This window comes from Oncorhynchus tshawytscha, linkage group LG04, assembly GCF_018296145.1.
Source record: "Oncorhynchus tshawytscha isolate Ot180627B linkage group LG04, Otsh_v2.0, whole genome shotgun sequence".
NCBI classification, from domain to species: domain Eukaryota; kingdom Metazoa; phylum Chordata; class Actinopteri; order Salmoniformes; family Salmonidae; genus Oncorhynchus; species Oncorhynchus tshawytscha.
Window position 1 is genome coordinate 71337022 of NC_056432.1, and position 21229 is coordinate 71358250.

General features: G+C 45.0%; 1 protein-coding gene across 2 annotated transcripts in view; it reads left to right on the forward strand.

The window, feature by feature from the left end:
* The window catches only part of LOC112249322 (tyrosine-protein kinase CSK), a 40548-nt gene extending 20129 nt beyond the window's left edge, over positions 1-20419 (forward strand). For both annotated transcript variants that reach the window (XM_024419164.2, XM_024419165.2), the window contains exons 2-13: positions 6011-6087; positions 12625-12738; positions 13428-13540; positions 15633-15852; positions 17277-17370; positions 17620-17685; positions 17791-17890; positions 18019-18109; positions 18246-18319; positions 18548-18743; positions 18878-18964; positions 19189-20419. In XM_024419164.2, coding sequence (XP_024274932.1) covers positions 6073-6087; positions 12625-12738; positions 13428-13540; positions 15633-15852; positions 17277-17370; positions 17620-17685; positions 17791-17890; positions 18019-18109; positions 18246-18319; positions 18548-18743; positions 18878-18964; positions 19189-19371 — 1353 coding nt within the window. In that variant the 5' untranslated portion in view covers positions 6011-6072 and the 3' untranslated portion in view covers positions 19372-20419. The remainder of the gene's footprint in view (positions 1-6010; positions 6088-12624; positions 12739-13427; positions 13541-15632; positions 15853-17276; positions 17371-17619; positions 17686-17790; positions 17891-18018; positions 18110-18245; positions 18320-18547; positions 18744-18877; positions 18965-19188) is intronic.
* The last annotated feature ends 810 nt before the right edge of the window (positions 20420-21229 follow it).

The window sequence follows — 21229 nt, forward strand, 5'->3', positions numbered from 1 at the left end:
ACTCAGAGCAGCCTGGCTCCCTATCTCAGGGCACATCGTGTCTCACTGCGCTAGCACTAATTGTAGCCCACTTCCTGGTTCCTGCTGCTAGGGTCTGTAGGAGAGCGGCAGCAGACAACACCGTGACAGCTGGGCCTTGTCTGACTGCAGCAATTTAGCCGCCAGATACAGTCTGTCTGGGCCCTGCTTTAGAACCGCCAACACTCCAAACAGAGCACAATACCTCAAACTTCCACTCTGCGCTGCAAGGGAGGGTTCATGTTCAGTTCTCCTCACTCAGTTAGGCTAAGGCTAGTAGAAAGTAGATGCTGTGAGGACACCAGTCATGACACTGGACTGTGCTTTTCACCATAGGATTGTTTACACTATGCCTCTGTGCAAAGAGAATAATGATATCTCACTTGTGTGCATAGCACTTGTGACTTCCATACTATGCAATGACATCTTTCATAGAACATAGGTGACCCATCTTGTGATTTTTGTTGTGGTTAGGCTAATCAATAGGAACTAAACTATTGAGTCATTTGTTGTGCACTTGTCTCGTCTACATCGGACCACTCCACTGAGCTGTGTGTGTATACTGTAGTGTGAGCTGTTGCTCTGTATTTACATAGTATGTCACATTTCCATATTTTTCCCCATACCTTTCTTTGCTGCCAGTAAACTCTACAATAACAACTTCTCTGTGCTACAGGCCCAGCACACACAAACACACCTGCAACCTCTGAGCCTACCATGAAACTCCTCCCAACATTAACTTTCACATGTCACCAAATAATTGATAAAAAAACACGGTTTTGCAAGCAATTCTACAGTAGCCTCAACAACACCCTCTATGGTAGCAACATGGTGTAGCTGGAGGACAGCAATTTTCTGTCCTCTGGGTACATTGACTTAAAACAACTAGTAGGCTCATGGTTCTCATCCCCTTCCGTAGACTTTCACAGTAATTATGATGACTTCTTTAGGAAGTCGTCCAGCCATTCACCCTTGCAGTATGAATTAACATCTTGTCCATCCAATCAAACGATCAGCGAATGAATCTAGTACTGCAAGCATAAACTACAGCTATCTAGCACTACAGTGCGTAAATTGTGGTGAGTAGTTGACTCAAAGATGATAGTTGAACAGTTTAGAACAAATTAAGGAGAAGAGGCAGGGAGAGGGAGATCTAGCTATATATTTATTGGTTTACCTTTTAGTTTACCAACTAATGCAGTTTTTAATTTAAGCTACTCAACAATAACTCAAACAGAGAAGAATGCTATTTATGTTCGCTAGCTGGCTAAGGCTACTCCTACCCCGGCCAACCGCTCCACCCCGGCCAACCGCTCCACCCCCCCCCCCTGCAGCTACTCGCCCAAGCCTCCCCAGCCTCTCCTTCACCCATATCCAGACAGCAGATGTTCTGAAAGAGCTGCAAAACCTGGACCAGTACAAATTAGCTGGGCTAGACAATCTGGACCCTCTCTTTCTAAAACTATCCGCTGCCATTTTTGCAACCCCTATTACCAGCCTGTTCAACCTCTTTCGTATCGTCCGAGATCCCTAAAGATTGGAAAGCTGCTGCAGTCATCCCCCTCTTCAAAGGGGGTGACACCCTAGACCCAAACTGTTACAGACTTCTATCCATCCTGCCCTCCCCATCTAAAGTCTTCGAAAGCCAAGTTAATAAACAGATCACTGACCATTTCGAATCCCACCGTACCTTCTCTGCTGTGCAATCCGGCTTCCGAGCCGGTCACGGGTGCACCTCAGCCACGCTCAAGGTACTAAACGATATCATAACCGCCATCGATAAAATACAGTACTGTGACAACACGTGATTGACAGAGTCGAAAGCCTTGGCCAGGTCGACGAAGACGGCTGGACTGATCCACCTCTATGCAGACGACACCATTCTGTATATTTCTGGCCCTTCCTTGGACAGCTAACTAACCTCCAAACGAGCTTCAATGCCATACAACACTCCTTCCTCCTTCCTGGACGGTTCCGATCTAGAAGATGTGGACAACTATAAATACCTAGGTGTCTGGCTAGACTATAAACCCTCCTTCCAGACTCATATTAAACATCTCCAATCCAAAATCAAATCTAGAATCGGCTTTCTTTTTCGCAACAAAGCCTCCTTCACTCACGCCACCAAACTTACCCTAGTAAAACTGACTATCCTACCGATCCTCGACTTCGGTGGTGTCATCCACAAAATAGCTTCCAACACTCTACTCAGCAAACTGATGCAAGCTATCACAGTGTCATCTGTTTTGTTACCAAATCACCTTTTTCCACCCACCACTGCGACCTGTATGCTCTAGTCGGCTGGCACTCACTACATATTCGTCGCCAGACCCACTGGCTCCAGGTCATCTATAAGTCTATGCTAGGTAAAACTCCGCCTTATCTCAGTTCACTGGTCACGATAACCACACCCACCCGTAGCAGACGTTCCAGCAGGTATATCTCACTGATCATCCCCAAAGCCAACACCTCATTTGGCTGCCTTTCCTTCCAGTTCTCTGCTGCCAGTGACTGGAACGAATTGCAAAAATCGCTGAAGTTGGAGACTTATATTTCCCTCACCAACTTAACATCAGCTAACCGATCACTGCAGCTGTACATAGTCCATCTGTAAATAGCCCATCCAACTACTTACCTCATCCCCATACTGTTTTTATTTGATTTACTTTTCTGCTCTTTTGTACATCATCTGCTCATTTATCACTCCAGTGTTAATCTGCTAAATTGTAACTATTCGCTCCTATGGCCTATTTATTGCCTACCTCATGCCTTTTGTGCACACTGTATATAGACTTTCTTTTCTCTTCTGTGTCATTGACTTGTTTGTTATTGGCTTGTTTATTGTTTACTCCATGTGTAACTCTGTCTGTGTCACACTGCTTTGCTTTATTTTGGCCAGGTTGCAGTTGCAAATGAGAACTTGTTGTCAACTTGCCTACCTGGTGAAATAAATAAAATAAAAAAGCAAATGGAATGAAATTGGGAGGGACCTAACTGAATTTGTCCTATAAACGTTTTGTTTCATTTTGCAACTGTTGGACTAATGATTACACCCCATATCAGCTAGATGCAGGCAAGAGTGTACAAGGCGGTATTGAATGTGTCACTGTTTCACCTTGATGACTCCAATTTTGTCTCTTGACCTGTGCACCTATGTTATGAACTTTAATTTGTAGGCTACGTTGTAGCAACCTATGATGGGTATAGGACAAATTTAGATGATCATTGAGTAACCTAAACCTATTGATATGGAATATGAATGACAGTCAGCCAATATGCTTTAATAGAAATAAGGCCATGCTCAGTAAAAAAAAAAAAAAAAGTCCTTCCTAATCTAGAACGGCACCGACCACCACTGCCAGACACTCCGGTCATGTAAGGTAGTTGAGTACTGAAATGTGAACTCAACTCTGCACCATCCATTTCTACCTGGAGCAACCTGTCATGTATATGCTGTTGAGAAACATTAGCTTACTACTCATATGTGGCACATATCAACACATTTTTTGTCTGTCACTGGCGTAGTTGTTACATACTGTAGGCCTAATCATGATTTGTGTGGTTGTTTTTGAAAGTGTGAATTACTGTTCACTTCTGACCAGCTGCAGCCATGGAGAGTTCAGCCAGCACAGGAAAACAATAAGTAGCATGCTGACTGCACAAGCAGAATGATCTCTCTCCACATGTAGCTGAAGCAATGCTATTCATCTGGGAGGCTCTTCTGGCAAACATATATACAGTACCTACTTGCTTAGTGCTTGTTGACTACACAAGCATGACATGGTAGAAACAATAGATTTTGCTGTGGATACTATCGATGTCTGTGTTCATTCAACGCTAGAGAGGAGTACTGAGAGGTTTTGGATTGATGGTTTTCCTTTCAGAGATGTGTTTTTTACACTCACTGGAGAGTGGCGTAAGGTTTTTCCAACTAGATACCTCGGCAGAGCACTGTGCTTGTAAAATTGAGTTTATTTATAGTTGTCTGTAGTACGCTGTCTCTTTCTCAGCAGTATTTCTTGGCTCTGTAAATGGATTGATTTAGACCTAGACCTAATGGAGCACCTAATGACTGTCATTGAACTCAGCAGAGAAAGGAGTGTTCTGCTATATGAAGAGGTAGTTATCATGGCTGTATAGTGTGTGTGTGTTACATCACTGTTGGTTTCCATGGTAGCAATATCAGCAGGGAGCCTGCGAGAGCTGAAAAGAATGGAGGGATGAGGGAGTGGGAAAGGAGAAAATTGCGCTCAGAGGTATAGAGCATCACTCACATGGCTGTGTGTGTAGGCACCTCAGTGAACTAGACTTGCTGAGTGGGTGCTAAGCATCTGTCTTTGACCTCCGTACGGCAGCACTGCTGCTGGAGTTGAGCTCATTTCTCAGATGTAATCCGCCTTCCTACCTTGGTTCAGAAACCTTGCCTCACCAGCTCTGTGTTGAATCTTCTCCTTTCACCAGCACTATAGGAGCAATGGATGATGGAATATGGCTGTTTCACACAAAAACACTGACTGACACTGAAGTGAGGAGGATATTCAGTCCCTCTTAGAGGACGATGGAAGTAGGCTAGATTAGAGATGCGTATGTATTATTAAAAACAACAGGTTTTTGTTGTGATGCTTTCCCTTTGCACTGACTGACACTAAGAATTCCAAATAGAAAAGTGGGTGGCCTCTGGGTATACCAGAGCTGTTATATTTGGCTCTGTCAGTTTGCATACAGATCTGTAGCAGTCTGCAATTAGCCAACTTCCTGTTTTAACACAGGATACAGGACACTCAGTGCTCTGCTGTGCTGTGAGCCATTGATACACCGTAGTGGCTGTATGGATGAGACATGCATAATTTAATGGTTCTAGAACTCTACCGTACATTTATGGAGTTCCCCTCCACACCAAGCCATCGGAAAATACGAGTCAGCCACTTCCAGTTCCCCCTCACTTCCTGTTCTCGGCGGGCCTGAGTTGAGAGGCAGTGGATGAGGTTGAGGGAGGCAGTGGATGAGGTTGTGTGATACTATACTGGCCCTCCTATGGTGAATTGACCATGCCGTGTGTGCCTTTGTCTGATGCAGCATAAACTGTATGGCCTTGTCGTGTGCCTCTAGTCTTTTCTCTGGCTTCCTCCTCTTTCTCATCCTCAGGGACAGGGCACAGAGACACGCTTCAGGCCCGGCATCTGCTGTGTTTTGCCTGCATACTATAGCCTAGATCCAGCCAAAACAGATCATACTGCTCACTAATGTAGCCTAGATGCAGCTGATACAGACCATACGGCTCTCTTACAGCCCTGCATACTGTAGCCTAGCCTACATACTGCTCTCTCAGAACTGCCCGTCTACTGTAGGTAGAAACACTGTAGGGTCGGCTACCTCCAGCCAATACAGATCATTCAGCTCTCACAGCACAGAGCTTTGCCTGACACAGATGAGCTGAGAAAGTGGTGGGTTTAGCTTTTAGCGATCTGAGCAGTGGACAACAGGCAGAGGGAGGCTTCATTTCCTTTGGGTGGATCAACTCTCATGCATTTACCTCTCTCTGAAGGTCACCATGGAGAGGCGCAATTATTAGAGCTTAGAAATGATTATCTGCATAGAGCAGTCTTTATTTTTTGGGGGCCTATATTTCACAAATTCTAGTGCGTAGGCTATTGCACTCTATAACAGCACATTAAGTGTTTTTTTTGTTTTTTTGCAGTAGATGAGGTTGTGCCAGTGTTCATGCACATTGGTTGAAAAACAAGGTTGTGACAGTATACTATTTTTCCTCTGCATGTGAATCTTATTCACAGTGACTGAGTTGAGTTGACATACAGTAAACTGCAGATTAAAGCTGTTTAACAGAACTAAGCAGAGTAGCATTTTGAATCTGGTTCTCTTTTGCTTAGTGACCAGACCACATGTGGTTGTCTACCAGGCTGAGCATACATCCTGTTCCAGTGTGGTGCTAGTCTGTCAGAGGTTGACTATCTTCTCTTCTGTTGTCCTGCAGCTCTGATGGTACCAGCTGACCAGTGACACCTGCCTGAGGACACCTCCCCCACCCCCTTTACCATGTCTGGGATCCAGGTGAGAGGAGAACACACCTGCACATGCTAGTAGTGCGAAAGTCAACTGTTTGTTCATCCCTGCTCGCAATTGCTAATAACCCATCCAACTGTATGTGAAAATCAGAGGCCCAATAACATTGCGCATATTTTTTACATTTATTTTTATTTCACCTTTTATTTAACCAGGTAGGCAAGTTGAGAACCAGTTCTCATTTACAATTGCGACCTGGCCAAGATGAAGCAAAGCAGTTCGACACGTCCAACAACACAGTTACACATGGAGTAAAACAAATATACAGTCAATAATACAGTAGAAAAATGAGTCTATATACAATGTGAGCAAAAGAGGTGAGAAGGGAGGTAAAGGCAAAAAAAGGACATGGTGGCGCAGTAAATACAATATAGAAAGTAAAAACAACCTTTAAAAAAACAAACACTGGAATGGTAGATTTGCAGTGGAAGAATGTGCAAAGTAGAGAGAGAAATAATGGGGGTGCAGGAGCAAAATTATAGATGGGCTATGTACAGGTGCAGTAATCTGTGAGCTGCTCTGACAGCTGGTGCTTAAAGCTGTATACAGAAAAGAGAGTCGGTCCAAAAATTGAACCCTGTGGCACGCCCATAGAGACTGCCAGAGGCCCGGACAACAGGCCCTCCGATTTGACACACTGAACTCTATCAGAGAAATAGTTGGTAAACCAGGCGAGGCAATCATTTGAGAAACCAAGGCTATTATTTTTTTCCCCCCATAAAAGTTATAAGCTCTTAGATTTAAAAAGTTGGGGGGGGGCCTACAACCCACTTATAACCACGCACCAGTTGAGAATCACTCCCCTAGAAGACTAAATAAATCCTTGCTCAACATAATATTATCATAAATCAATAGAATGAATGCTTCAATCTAGTTGACATCGGTAAAGTTCTGTCATCCCTGCTTCTTTTGCGGAGCAAAGACGTTTAGGGACTGGGTGGGGGGATTTTTTTTAATTTTAATTTTAAACTCAAAACAGAAGATTTTCTGTGCAAAGTTTGACCCGTTGTAATGAAATAGAAAGCTATGAAAACGACCCAACATGTTTCTGATAAAATATGCACCCAAGCAGAACTGAAATCTTATGTGGTTGTAATACTATCAGCTTTTATGATTCCAACAAATATACCGCATGAAGAGGTGCCTTTTAACTGTTTATTTGCATTCTCTCTAGATGAAATAAATCATATTTCTCCACTCCTGTTCCTGAGTAAAAATGTTGCCTACATTTGGTCTATCATTTTACTGCAAGAAATGTTTCATTCTGCAGGTGTTAATATTAAGGCTGAGAGGTTAGTGTCCAGATTTCATTTTCCATTTAACCCATCTGAACAATAGGCTACTGTTCCCTTGATGTGCCATAGGCCTATTTGATGTCCCCAGTCTTGTGACTGTCAAAAGAACACTGCTATCATCCTCTTGCCACGTCACCAATGCTTTCCCAAACATGACTTCTCTGGCCCTCGCTTCTCTTTATTTTCAGCTTTCCATTTCGCAGCTTTTCTCTTATTGAATTAAACTCCCAACGTTCTCTGCCTGTTCCCAAAATAATTTTGTGATTGGTGTATAGGCGATTTGACGCACATACAGTTGGGCCCTGAAGCTCAGGCTGACAGCCTAAAATAATGAAAGAGAACCAGTGTAGCCTGTTATTATAAAATGCACAAGAATTATACATTGGTCTTTTTTAAGGTATTGTTTTCTCTTTTATTCAACCCACCTTCATCCACACAATATGTCATGACCCTAAACGCGCCTGCCCCGCAGATACAACCACGGGGACTGCAGGTTGTGAGTCGACCCATGAATCACTAATGCACGCACGCATCCTACTTACACACACATTCTAATGTGCCGTGCCCCTTCCAGACGTGTCATATTTCCTGACTGACATTAGTGCTTCTGCTTTTCATCTGCCAGCAGCCACAAAGCATGATTACAACCCCCTTGCATCCCCCATATTCACATTTGCTTATCAACCCAAATTATTTTAATCTTTGGCACACAACAGTACATAACTCTCACATCACTCCCTCTGTGACGCTCGTCTCTCTGACTCCTATCAGGAAATGATTGAGGGATGTGTGTCCAGATAATGATATCAGACATACAGAGCTGTGCGTAGAGCATTGCTTCAGGAATACACCAGGTTATATGAGGATAGTGGCTGCTCCCTATATAGTGCACTACTTATGACCAGAGCCTCCAGGGAATATGGTGCCATTTTGGACACACCTTGTCTCTCTCACACACACATGCACACACGCTGCTGTGTACTGTCATTGCCTCTAGCTGATAACATACAACCATGACTCCTGTGAAGATGCTATTTACAACACTAATGCCACAACACCACCGGTTAGATGTAGGAGCCTCCGTTATAATGCCTAAAGAATAGGCCCACATGCTATATGGTCTGAACAGCGTGTAGGACAAACCAGTGTAGCTATTTTTTTTCCCTCCACCTTTATTTAACTAGTTGAGAACAAGTTCTCATTTACAACTGCGACCTGGCCAAGATGAAGCAAAGCAGTGCGATACAAACAACACAGTTACACATGGAATAAATAAATGTACAGTCAATAACACAATAGAAAAGCCTATACACAGTGTGTGCAAATGTAGTAAGATAAGGGAGGTAAGGCAATGAATAGACCATAGTGGTGAAACAATTACAATTAAACACAAGCGATAGATGTGCAAGTAGAAATACTGGGGTGCAAAATGAATAACAATTTTATTTTTTTCTCTGTTATTTCACCAGGTAAGTTGACTGCGAACACGTTCTCATTTGCAGCAACTACCTGGGGAATAGTTACAGTGGAGAGGAGGGGGATGAATGAGCCAATTGTGAACTGGGGATTATTAGGTGACCGTGATGGTTTGAGGGCCAGATTGGGAATTTAGCCAGGACACCGGGGTTAACAACCCTACTCTTACGATAAGTGCCATGGGATCTTTAAAGTCAGGACACCCGTTTAACGTCCCATCCGAAAGACAGCACCCTACAACAGGGCAGTGTCCCCAATCACTGGCATTGGGATATTTTTAGACCAGAGGAAAGAGTGCCTCCTACTGGCCCTCCAACACCACTTCCAGCAGCATCTGGTCTCCCATCCAGGGACTGACCAGGACCAACCCTGCTTAGCTTCAGAAGCAAGCCAGCAGTGGTATGCAGGGTGGTATGCTGCTGGCACAAATATGGGGATGAGGTAGTTGGGTGGGCTATTTACAGGTGCAATGATCTGTAAGCTGCTCTGACTGCTGATGTTTAAATTTAGTGAAGGAAATCGAAGTCTCCAGCTTCAGTGATTTTATTTTATTTATTTATTTATTTCCCGCAATTCGTTCCAGTCATTAGCAGCAGAGAACTGGAAGGAAAGGTGCCCAAAGGAGGAATTGGCTTTGGGGGTGTCCAGTGAAATATACCTTCTGGAGCGCGTGCTGCTATGGTGACTAGGATCAGTAGGATAGTCAGTTTTACGAGGGTATGTTTGGCAGCATGAGAGAAGGATGCTTTGTTGCGAAATAGGAAGTCGATTCTAGATTTGGATTGGAGATGCTTGATGTGAGTCTAGAAGGAGAGTTTACAGTCTAACCAGACACCTAGAATATGTGGACAACTACAAATACCTAAGTCAGAACCATCCAGAGTAGTGATGCTAGACGGGCGGGTGGGTGCGGGCAGCTATCGGTTGAAGAACATGCATTTAGTTTTACTTGCATTTAAGAGCAGTTGGAGACTATGGAAGGAGAGTTGTATGGCATTAAAGCTCATCTGGAGGTTTGTTAAGTGTCCAAGGAAGGGCCAGAAGTTTACAGAATGGTGTCGTCTGCGTAGAGGTGGATCAGAGAATCACCAGCAGAAAGACAGCTGCTAGCGATACATAATTGATGTATACAGAGAAGAGTCGGCCTGAGAATTGAACCCTATGGCACCCCCACAGACTGCCAGAGGTCCGGACAACGGGCCCTCCGATTTGACACACTGAACTCTATCTGAGAAGTAGTTGGTGAACCAAGCGAGGTAGTCATTAGAGAAACCAAGGCTGTTGAGTCTGCCAATAAGAATTATTGTCATTGACAGAGTCGAAAGCCTTGACCAGGTCGATGAAGACTTCTGCACATTGTCTTTTATTGATGGCGGTTATGATATCGTTTAGGACCTTGAGCGTGGCTCAGGTGCACCCATGACCAGCTCGGATACCAGATTGCATAGTGGAGAAGGTACGAAATGGTCGGTGATCTGTTTATTAACTTGGCTTTCAAATATTTTTTTTAAAGGCAGGGTCGGATAGATATAGTTCTGTAACCGTTTGGGTCTAAAGTGTCACCCCATTTGAAGAGGGGGATGACCGCGGCAGCTTTCCAATCTTTGGGGATCTCAGACGTTACACAGGCTAGTAATAGGGGTTGCAACAATTGTGGTGGATAATTTTAGAAAGAGAGGGTCCAGATTGTCTTGCCCAGCTGATTTGTAGGGGTCCAGATTTTGCAACTCTTTCAGAACATCCGCTATCTGGATGGAGAAATGGGGAGGCTTGGGCAAGTTGCTGTGGGGGGTGCAGAGCTGTTGACTGGGGAAGGGGTAGCCAGGTGGAAAGCATGGCCAGCCGTAGAAAAATGCTTATTGAAATGATCGTAGATTTATCAGTGACAGTGTTTCCTAGCCTCAGTACAGTGTGCAGCTGGGAGGAGGTGCTCTTATTCGCCATGGACTTTAGTGTTCCAGAACTTTTTGGAGTTTGTGCAAATGTATTTTTGAAAAAGCTAGCCTTTGCTTTCTTAACTGCCTGTGTATATTGGTTCCGAACTTCCCTGAAAAGTTTCATATCGCAGGGGCTATTCAATCCTAATGCAGTACGCCACAGGATGTTTTTGTGCTGGTCAAGGGCAGTCAGGTCTGGAGTGAATGAAGGGCTAATCTGTTCTTAGTTCTACATTTTATGAATTTAATTTTTTTTAACCTTTTTTATTTTACTAGGCAAGTCAGTTAAGAACAAATTCTCATTTTCAATGACGGCCTAGGAACAGTGGGTTAACTGCCTGTTCAGGGGCAGAACGACAGATTTGTACCTTGTCAGCCCGGGAATTTGAACTTGCAACCTTTTGATTACCAACAACGACGAGACGGCCTACAGGGAGGAGGTGAGGGCCCTCGGAGTGTGGTGTCCGGAAAATAACCTCACACTCAACGTCAACAAAACTAAGGAGATGATTGTGGACTTCAGGAAACAGCAGAGGGAACACCCCCCTATCCACATCGATGGAACAGTAGTGGAGAGGGTAGCAAGTTTTAAGTTCCTCGGCATACACATCACAGACAAACTGAATTGGTCCACTCACACAGACAGCATCGTGAAGAAGGCGCAGCAGCGCCTCTTCAACCTCAGGAGGCTGAAGAAATTTGGCTTGTCACCAATAGCACTCGCAAACTTCTACAGATGCACAATCGAGAGCATCCTGGCGGGCTGCATCACCGCCTGGTACGGCAACTGCTCCGCCCACAACCGTAAGGCTCTCCAGAGGGTAGTGAGGTCTGCACAACGCATCACCGGGGGCAAACTACCTGCCCTCCAGGACACCTACACCACCCGATGTTACAGGAAGGCCATAAAGCTCATCAAGGACAACAACCACCCGAGCCACTGCCTGTTCACCCCGCTATCATCCAGAAGGCGAGGTCAGTACAGGTGCATCAAAGCTGGGACCGAGAGACTGAAAAACAGCTTCTATCTCAAGGCCATCAGACTGTTAAACAGCCACCACTAACATTGAGTGGCTGCTGCCAACACACTGACACTGACTCAACTCCAGCCACTTTAATAATGGGAATTGATGGGAAATGATGTAAATATATCACTAGCCACTTTAAACAATGCTACCTAATATAATGTTACTTACCCTACATTATTCATCTCATATGCATACGTATATACTGTACTCTATCATCTACTGCATCCTTATGTAATACATGTATCACTAGCCACTTTAACTATGCCACTTTGTTTACATACTCATCTCATATGTATATACTGTACTCGATACCATCTACTGTATCTTGCCTATGCTGCTCTGTACCATCACTCATTCATATATCCTTATGTACATATTCTTTATCCCCTTACACTGTGTATAAGACAGTAGTTTTGGAATTGTTAGTTAGATTACTTGTTGGTTATTACTGCATTGTCGGAACTAGAAGCACAAGCATTTCGCTACACTCGCATTAACATCTGCTAACCATGTGTATGTGACAAATAAAATGTGATTACTAGTCCAATGCTCTAACCACTAGGCTACCCTGCCGCCCCTGGTGCATGCTTATTTAAGATTTGAATTGTAGACCTTTTTTGAAATGCTTGTTATGTGTTATTTTAACCCTATTGCAATTGAATTTCTCCCTTGAGTGTCAATGACGACATAAATGCAATTCACTCATCCAAGCTATGACTATCTGTAACCTTTTACTGTAGTCAATCTCAGCCTTTATAACAGCGCCTCTCCTCTTCACTCGTGACCTAGGTGCCATGGTTGCCTGGCACAGAGTGTGTAGCCAAGTACAACTTCCAGTCGACGACTGAACAGGACCTGCCTTTCTGTAAAGGAGATGTGTTGACCATAATTGGAGTCACCAGGGTAAGCATGGCTCACCTTTCCAAACTGTGGAAATGTAAGTGTAAAACCGTTGTAGTGCTGGACTTGTGTAGTTATACAGGTATTATACAACGCTGTTAAAACCTCTTAAGGATTGGACCCTTTTTTTCTTCAATTTTCACCTAAAATGACACCTGTGGCTCAGGAGCTGAAGCAAGGATTACATTTGAAAGGAAACACTGAAGTTTGTGGAAATGTGAAATGAATGTAGTAGAATATAACACATTGGATCTGGTAAAAGACAACACACTTTTTTGTACCATTTTTAAAATGCAAGAGAAAGCCATAATGTATTATTCCAGCCCGAGCACAATTTAGATTTTGGCCACTAGATCATCAGTGTATGTGCAAAGTTTTAGACTGATCCAATTAACCATTGTATTTCTGTTCAAAATGTTGTATCAAGACTGCCTAATTGGTTTTGTTAATACATTTTCAAGTTCATAATTGTGCACTCTCCTCAAATAATAGCATGGTATTATTTCACAGTAACAGTTACTGTACATTTTACAGTGTAGTTAGAAGAACAATAATTCAAACTTTCTGCCCATATCTGATATTTCTATGTCCTGGGAAAATGTTTTTTTTACTTACATCCTCATGCTAATCACATAGCCTCTACGGATCGGTGTGCTAACGTAGGCTAAAGGGTGTTTCTGCTGCTATTTCAGGATCCCAACTGGTACAAAGCGAAGAACACAGTGGGCAGAGAGGGAACCATCCCAGCTAACTACGTCCAGAAAAGGGAAGGGGTCAAGTCAGGGGGAAAACTCAGTCTTATGCCGTAAGTACATGATAGGACCTTGCTGCTCTGTCACATAAGATGTGCCCTTACCTGTGAGAAGTTCCCATGTTTCACTGTATATTAAAGGTATGACTATGGTGCTTAGTTCATTAGAAGGGGGGTGTTACAAAGGCCTGACAGGAGACGTTGGTAATATTATTATTTTTTTACCGCCTCTTCTCTGTCCCGTCTGCTCTCTGGGTGGCTGCCTGCCAATGTGGGTGGGGCTAAGTGCCGCTCCGATTTGAATCTGTCTCTTTGAAGGGCCAGCTATTTCAAAAGAGGAAAAAAATTAGACTTATGCAAATGGTATAAAACTGGAGGCCAGGAGATAACTCTGATTATCTCACTCACTCACACACACAGGACAAGGCTGAAGTTGATGCACTCAAACGTGTTGGACCAAAACACACTGATGGTGTGTGTCTCTTTCTGTCTCTCTCTCACACACACACACACACACACACTGCAGACTCTCTCCCCCAACATCTCATTCTTCTGAGCTTAACTGCCCAGCTGAGGAGAGGAAAGCTCAAGCTGTGTGGTGAAGGGCAACCAGTCAAGTGTTACAAGGAAGAACAAAGGCAAGGCTACTCCACTGGACAGGGAACTGACTAGAGGGAGAGAGTGAGTGGGTTTGCTGTCCTTATGAAGTAGAGGTCACCAGTGGAAGGACTGGGCAGAGTCCACTGCCCTCCTACTCTCCTTCAGCTGTAAGAGAGCAAACTCCCTGTAAATACAGCCAATAATACATCAGCCCTGTGTATACCCTCAGAGAGGAGTGCTTAGTGGTGTGAGTCTGAGGGGGGTTGTTGTTATTATGTTTTTATGAATTGATAACAGATGTCTTGGGGAAAACTCCGTTGGCTTATATAACGAACAGTGTCAGCTGTGTTCTTGGGTCTGTTGATCTCCACACCCTGAGAGATGCTGCTCTTTGACCTCACAGCTCACTGCTGCCACCTGCTGGTAATCATCCACTCTGTTGGAAGGGAGGTGGGGTTACAGCACCAACCTAAAGAAGACTGGCAAAAGGCCTCCGTCCCCTGCTCACTGCAGTCTCTCTCTCCTACCTCCTTCCCCACTGTCCTTCCTTACTCTATTTCCCCCTTACTTCTAGCAGCCTGTGCTCCCTAGTGAATGGCAAAAACTGAAATGTATAAATGGCATATTACATGCCCTGCTTCCTCATTAAATAGTCTGACTGGTTGGTCATATGTTTGGCTGGTAGCTCCTGTGTGCTCCTCCTGTGTTTTGGCTGTTGGTTACTCAGTGTCTGGCTGACTGCTGGCTTACTGGCGCCTGCTCTCAGATTAATGGGAGTTAAGGAGGCTGCTGTCCATGGAGAAGCAGCTCCGCTGATCTAATCAACTCAATCCTCCCTCCGCATTAAGCCGCTTTGCACAGGCCCTGCTCTGTCTGTCTTTGTGCTGGGCAACGGCTGGAGGAAGGGAACTGTGTAAATCAATTACACACTTTGATTACCCTTAACTCACCAGCCCCCAGAGAGACCCCTGTGGACCTCCTGCTTCTCCTGTTTCCATACTGCTGGGGGATTCTGTTCTCTCTAAAAGCCTCTCTCCTCTGTGTGGTCTCACCTCTCTGTGAATAGAGAGGTCTGGTAGGCCCTGCCTTTCGCCTTGCCTGCCCTGAGCTGCTTTGCATTTTCCTGTTATTGCAGAGCCTGTGTCAGTTTCCGTCTCTGCCTGCCCATGTGTGTTTTTCTGTGTCTGCGTTTCCTGTTTACGCCAAGGCACTTTCTCACTGGCTCCTTGAGACACAGAGACTCACTCCACTGCTCTAAGTACAACTGCCTAGAAATGCCACTGCCTTACATTATGCTGATCTACTGCTGTTGTCCCCTTTACCTTGTCTATGACTGACTGTTTATCAACTCTTTTAAGAGGCCTTTTATGCGTTACATCGCCAACATTGCACGCTAGCAATAATGAGTAGATCTCTCCTCTACTTATAAATTGTCTTTTTGCCCTTTTGATGACCTTGGTATGGTAATTTTCTGTAGTCCACTAAGGCCCTATCTCTGTGTCCTGTCCCTCCCCCTCTCTCCTCTCCTTCTCGTGTCCATCTCCAGATGGTTCCATGGTAAGATAACGCGGGAGCAGGCAGAGCTTCTCCTCTACCCTCCAGAGACTGGTCTGTTCCTGGCGAGGGAGAGCACCAACTACCCCGGGGACTACACCTTGTGTGTCAGCTGTGACGGTAAGGTGGAGCACTACCGCATCATCTACCACAACGGCAAGCTCAGCATCGACGAGGAGGAGTTCTTCCAGAACCTCATGCAGCTGGTGGAGGTAAGGCGGTGTCAGCCTGTCAATCCCAAACGCTCCCTATTTCTTACTGTTTAGGCTACTCCCTCCCACTCTGCCTTCCCTGTACAGTGTTAAGGTACTTGTCAATCGGGGAGAAATCAATATTATTTTATTGATACTTTTTCTCCAAGTATGGATTTAAGATAATGTTAGCAAGCGCTAGTCGGCTGTACCTTTTTTTTTTTTTCACCCTATAGCTTGTTCTGCCTTTTTTAAATAGGGAGCCAACATGTTTTCAGCACTTTTTAACTCCATGATTGATCAAAACTCCTTTTCTCATACTCTCTCGTCTCTCTGCAGCAGACATATAGTGAGCAATATGTTTGGAACATCAAATAGCAAACAAAATTGCAGTATCAAATCACAATGCATACAGAATCGGCACCTAAGTATCATGATGCTATATCGTGAGTCGAGGTCAACCGATTAATCAGGCATGGCTATTGCAGGTTTTCTTAACAATCGGTAATCGTCAAATCTCTCTCGCTCTTGCCCCTGCTCTCTCGCTCTCTCTCTAATATTGTGCCTGTGACTGTATTTCTCACATTCTTGTGATTTCTAGCTCATTCTTTTTCCCCTTACTCTCCACTGGCCTATCACAACAGGCTCCACACAAGTTATCCTTCCCTGTCAATAGACCCACATTCAGTGGGATTTGTGGTGTTAACCACATAATGGAATTCTAACACTGTTGCGTTTAAGGGATTAGTCAATCACATGTTAAGTACTTGGGTTATTATGGATGGTGGGTACTTGTGTGGAGATTCAAGTGTGTATTCAGGCACATTGAGTGTTTGTATTGTCCAATTATCAGTTATATAACCTTGGTTTCATGACTGCAAATATGCAGGAATAATGTGTTAATTTGATAATGGGTCTTTAAAGCTCAAATAGTGTTGACATGAATATATTTGTTTAGTAGCTTGTACAGAGGCAATAGTTCCTATACCATGCTGCCATCTGGTGGTTGTGAATGCTACTCACGTAAAACACAGTGGCAGTCAGATTACACTGACTGGGTGCTTCTCCATTGATTTAACAAACTAATCACAGGTCAAAAGGATGGCTGGTGTGTTTGACTGGTTAACCTGATCACATGTAGACCAGTTGGTGTCGACAGGATTATGTGAGTGTATCAAAAGTGAAGGTGTGGTTAGTGACCTCTCGCCACCAAACACACAATTCCCATGCTTCTCCTGTTAACTAGCAGTCCCCTCTAGCCCTACAATCCCAGCATCCTTTCCACCCCAGACTGCTGAGAGCCTTCTTGACTCCCGCTCTTTGGTTGTCTGGTCTTTGACATACGGTTGACAATGCAGTTCTACCTCCTCAGTGTGACTATGCAGCTACTGTTAATACACACACTATCCAACTCACCATGTTCTCTCTCGCCGATCTCCATTCAGCACTACACTAAAGATGCCGACGGCCTCTGTACCAGACTCATCAAGCCAAAGCTGATGGAGGGAACGGTGGCCGCCCAGGATGAATTCTCCAGAAGTAAGAACACTTTACTAACCTTGTGTTTCCATTCTCTGAGTCACTCTTGGTCTGTAAGAATACACAGTGACTCAGTCTGTCTTCATCTTCTGTAGTACAGGAAATCTGGACTTAATCACTTGAATTAGCAGTAAGTCTTTAACCTTGTGCTTTGCTCTGTCTGGGGAAGGATGATATTTCATTAGTTCTGCTGGAATCAGAGTCTGACTTTCTCTCTCTCAATCTCCCCCCACACACACACACACACAGGCGGATGGGCCTTGAACAGAAAGGAACTCAAGCTCATCCAGACCATTGGCAAAGGGGAGTTTGGAGGTAAAGACCCTAACTGAGACCAGCGCTGATAAAGATGTCTCTTTCCATCCCTGTGTGAGATCTGTGTGTTGTTGTCCAGTGTTACATCTCTATGTATCTGTTTAGATGTGATGGTGGGGGACTACAGAGGGACCAAGGTGGCAGTGAAGTGCATCAAACACGACGCCACGGCCCAGGCGTTCATCGCTGAAGCCTCCGTCATGACGTAAGTCTCAACCATTCTGTTTTATGGTCTTACCCACTTTCTCTAATACCTTTTATTACTGTGTGTTTCTTTGTCTGTACACCTTAGTGTGTAGCTATGTCACTAAAAACCCTCTCTCTTCCCTGCAGGCAACTGAGGCACAACAACCTGGTTCAGCTGCTGGGGGTGATCGTAGAGGAGAGGGGCAGTCTCTACATCGTCACAGAGTACATGGCCAAGGTACTTCAGTCTAGTCTATTGCTTGTCCAGGGACTACTCTATCTAGGCCGTGGGCTGGAGTCCACTGTCTCTTTACGATAGGGTCTGTTCCTACTGCCCAGCTTGACAGCTGTCCCTCTCTCCCCCCCCACCACAGGGCAGTCTAGTGGACTACCTCCGTTCTCGAGGACGGACCGTGCTGGGAGGAGACTGTTTACTCAAATTCTCACTGTAAGTCATCCTCAGGAAGTTCTGCAGTATTGGATTTCTTTATTCAATTATAATGTGATTTCCCTGGAGAGGATGCCAGAAACCAAAGTATTTTAAATGGCTATTGGTATTACTTATCTACAATGAAATTAGTTATTTGTCTTGGCTGAGTGATCCCATTGTTTCTCTCTTTATCTGTGTCTCACATCTCCATTTGGTGACTCCTCCTCGTTCTCCCCTGCTGTGCAGTGACGTATGTGAAGCCATGGAGTACCTGGAGGCCAATAACTTTGTGCACAGAGACCTGGCGGCCCGGAACGTGCTGGTGTCTGACGACAACATCGCCAAGGTCAGTGACTTTGGTCTGACCAAGGAGGCCTCGTCCACACAGGACACTGCCAAACTGCCCGTCAAATGGACCTCCCCCGAAGCCCTGCGAGAGAAGGTGAGGGTGGAAAAAGAGGGGATTGGATGAAGGAGGGAGGGAGTGTAGATGGGAGGATGTTTAAATAGTGTAGCCTAAGCTCTGTCTTTGTGTCTTGTGTAGTTGACCTTAGCCTCTCTCTCTGCTCCCTCCAGAGGTTCTCCACTAAGTCAGATGTGTGGAGTTATGGTATCCTGCTATGGGAGATCTACTCCTTTGGGCGTGTGCCTTACCCCAGAATTGTAAGTATGCCTCCAGCAGGGGGCAGCAGCTTTCTGTATTGCCTTAGCCATTTTTGCCTTGCATTGGAGATCTTGATGAGTGATGTATTTCGTATAATTTAATAGCTGTGAAGCTTGTGCACAGGCAGATAGGTTGAGGCCGCTGTTCAGACAGTGGAGGATTTTAGAACGTACTAGTAAGAGTATGTGGTTGAGTTGATAACGCCCTCCTCTCTGCTCCTCAGCCCCTGAAGGAGGTGGTGCCGCGGGTGGAGAAGGGTTACAAGATGGACGCCCCCGACGGCTGCCCGGTGGTGGTTTACGACGTCATGAAGCAGTGCTGGACCCTGGACGTGGGGCTGCGGCCCTCCTTCCGCATGCTGAGAGACAAGCTGTCACATATCAGAGCCAAGGAGCTCTACCTGTGAGGGGCAGAGAGGGAAGACACAGCAGACTAGAGCGGAGGGAGGGAGCGTCCAGGCTGGGGGAAACTAACTGGAGCAGGAGCGGAAGTCATCTGCCTGCTTCACCTGTAGACCACACCCTACCTGATACCTGACCTGGGACTGTAGTAAACCCTTCCCTGTGTTACCTTCCCTCTCTACTCTTCTGAAAGAAAGGAACAGTGTGTGTTGTATAGCTTTCTGTCAGCTGGTTGTCTTCCTCTGTTCACTCCATCGGCCTCCCTCTACCCCCTTCCTCCTGTTCTCCCAGTCTCTCCACTGTGGCATTGTCACCACCTCAAACTCTTTTCTGATTTTCTTCTTTTCCAAAATGTGATAATGGGGAGGCTGGCCTTTTCCTCCACATGTTTGTCAGGTGCTCTCAATCTCTCCTCTCTCTCTGTGCCATGATCATTCCTGTATCTCTGTGTTGGGTGGTAGTGTGGTGCTGCATGCTGTCTGTCCCTCACCCTCCTGTGTGGGGCCTTGCTTGGGGCCTTGGCTCTGTGCCAAAGTGCCTCCAGTATACAGAGCTCCAGATCCCCTCAGCCTCCAGAACCTACTCCTCCACTCAGACTATTCTGTTTCTATCCCTTTTTTTTGTCTTGGAGGTTGGTTGTTCATTTGCTTTGTGAAGTTGTCTCCCTCTGGCTCCAGAACAGGTTCTTCTATGTCCGTTAAAGAGAACGTGAACATTTGAGAAGAAAAGAGGCCAGTACATAAAGAGCCTCAGCTGGGAAGCGCCTATCTCCAACTCAACACAGGACTACAGAACAGGAGAGGGAGGAGCACTTCTCAACATGGTCGATTCATCATATGTGGGCTTGTTTTATATTTAAATGATAAAAAAACACACAAAAAACTTCAAGAAGCCACAAAGACAGACTGAAGGATATAAGAATGTTTTAGTGTCTGTGTGATGCGAACGCTGGGGTTGGGTATGTGCATGCTGTGCGAGAGGCCTTGGGTTTAACTGTCAGTGCTTTCAATGTTTATTATGCTACCATGATTATGAATAAATCATTCCATCTGATTAGTGTGGAAAGAATGTAAACACTGACATCACAGGGAGTGGGGGCTCCCCTCTGAAAGCACCTGGGTACTATTCAGTCATGTGAATGTCCTGGATGATAGAGGTAACAGCAGGGCAGTGGGCCACTGGGGATGCCCTGGGTGTTTGTTCCATATGAAGTGAACCTTGAGTCATTATGCTATTACACACATTCCCACACAGTAAATATTCATTTACACAGAGCTAATACAGCAATTCCACACACTTTACATACCCACTGGGTTCATACATACACTTGGGCCAATGAATCTTATTTGACTGAACTGTGAATAAGGTATTCTAACTATGGATTGGTCCTGTGGTCTTCAAATCACATTTTATTGGTCACATACACATGGTTAGCAGATGTTACTGCGAGTGTAGCGAAATGCTTGTCAGAACCTGTGACTTCACAGATTGAGCCTAAAATAATTCTCACACGCAGCTCTGTTTTAGAATGTAGAAGTGTTTTTGAGGGTGTGATAACAGATATTGCTGATGTGCCAAAAGAGCCTTCTAGGTGTGAAGCTGCAGTGTTCTGTGTCAGCTGACCTGTTTCCATTTCCAATGGTCAGTCAAATAGACTAAAGCTCCTCTCATCATTCATTCTCTTCTCCATTCTCTCCTCTCTGGAGTGGCTGTTCTTCCACTTGCCTCCAGTGATGTTCTGCTGCAAACAGGGGGAGCACAGAATGATTCTGAGCCTGAACTGAGCAGAGCACACAGTCCAGCTCAAATGGAACAGCTTTACGGGCCTTTTCTGTTCTGTCTTGTGTATTTTAATTTTTTTTG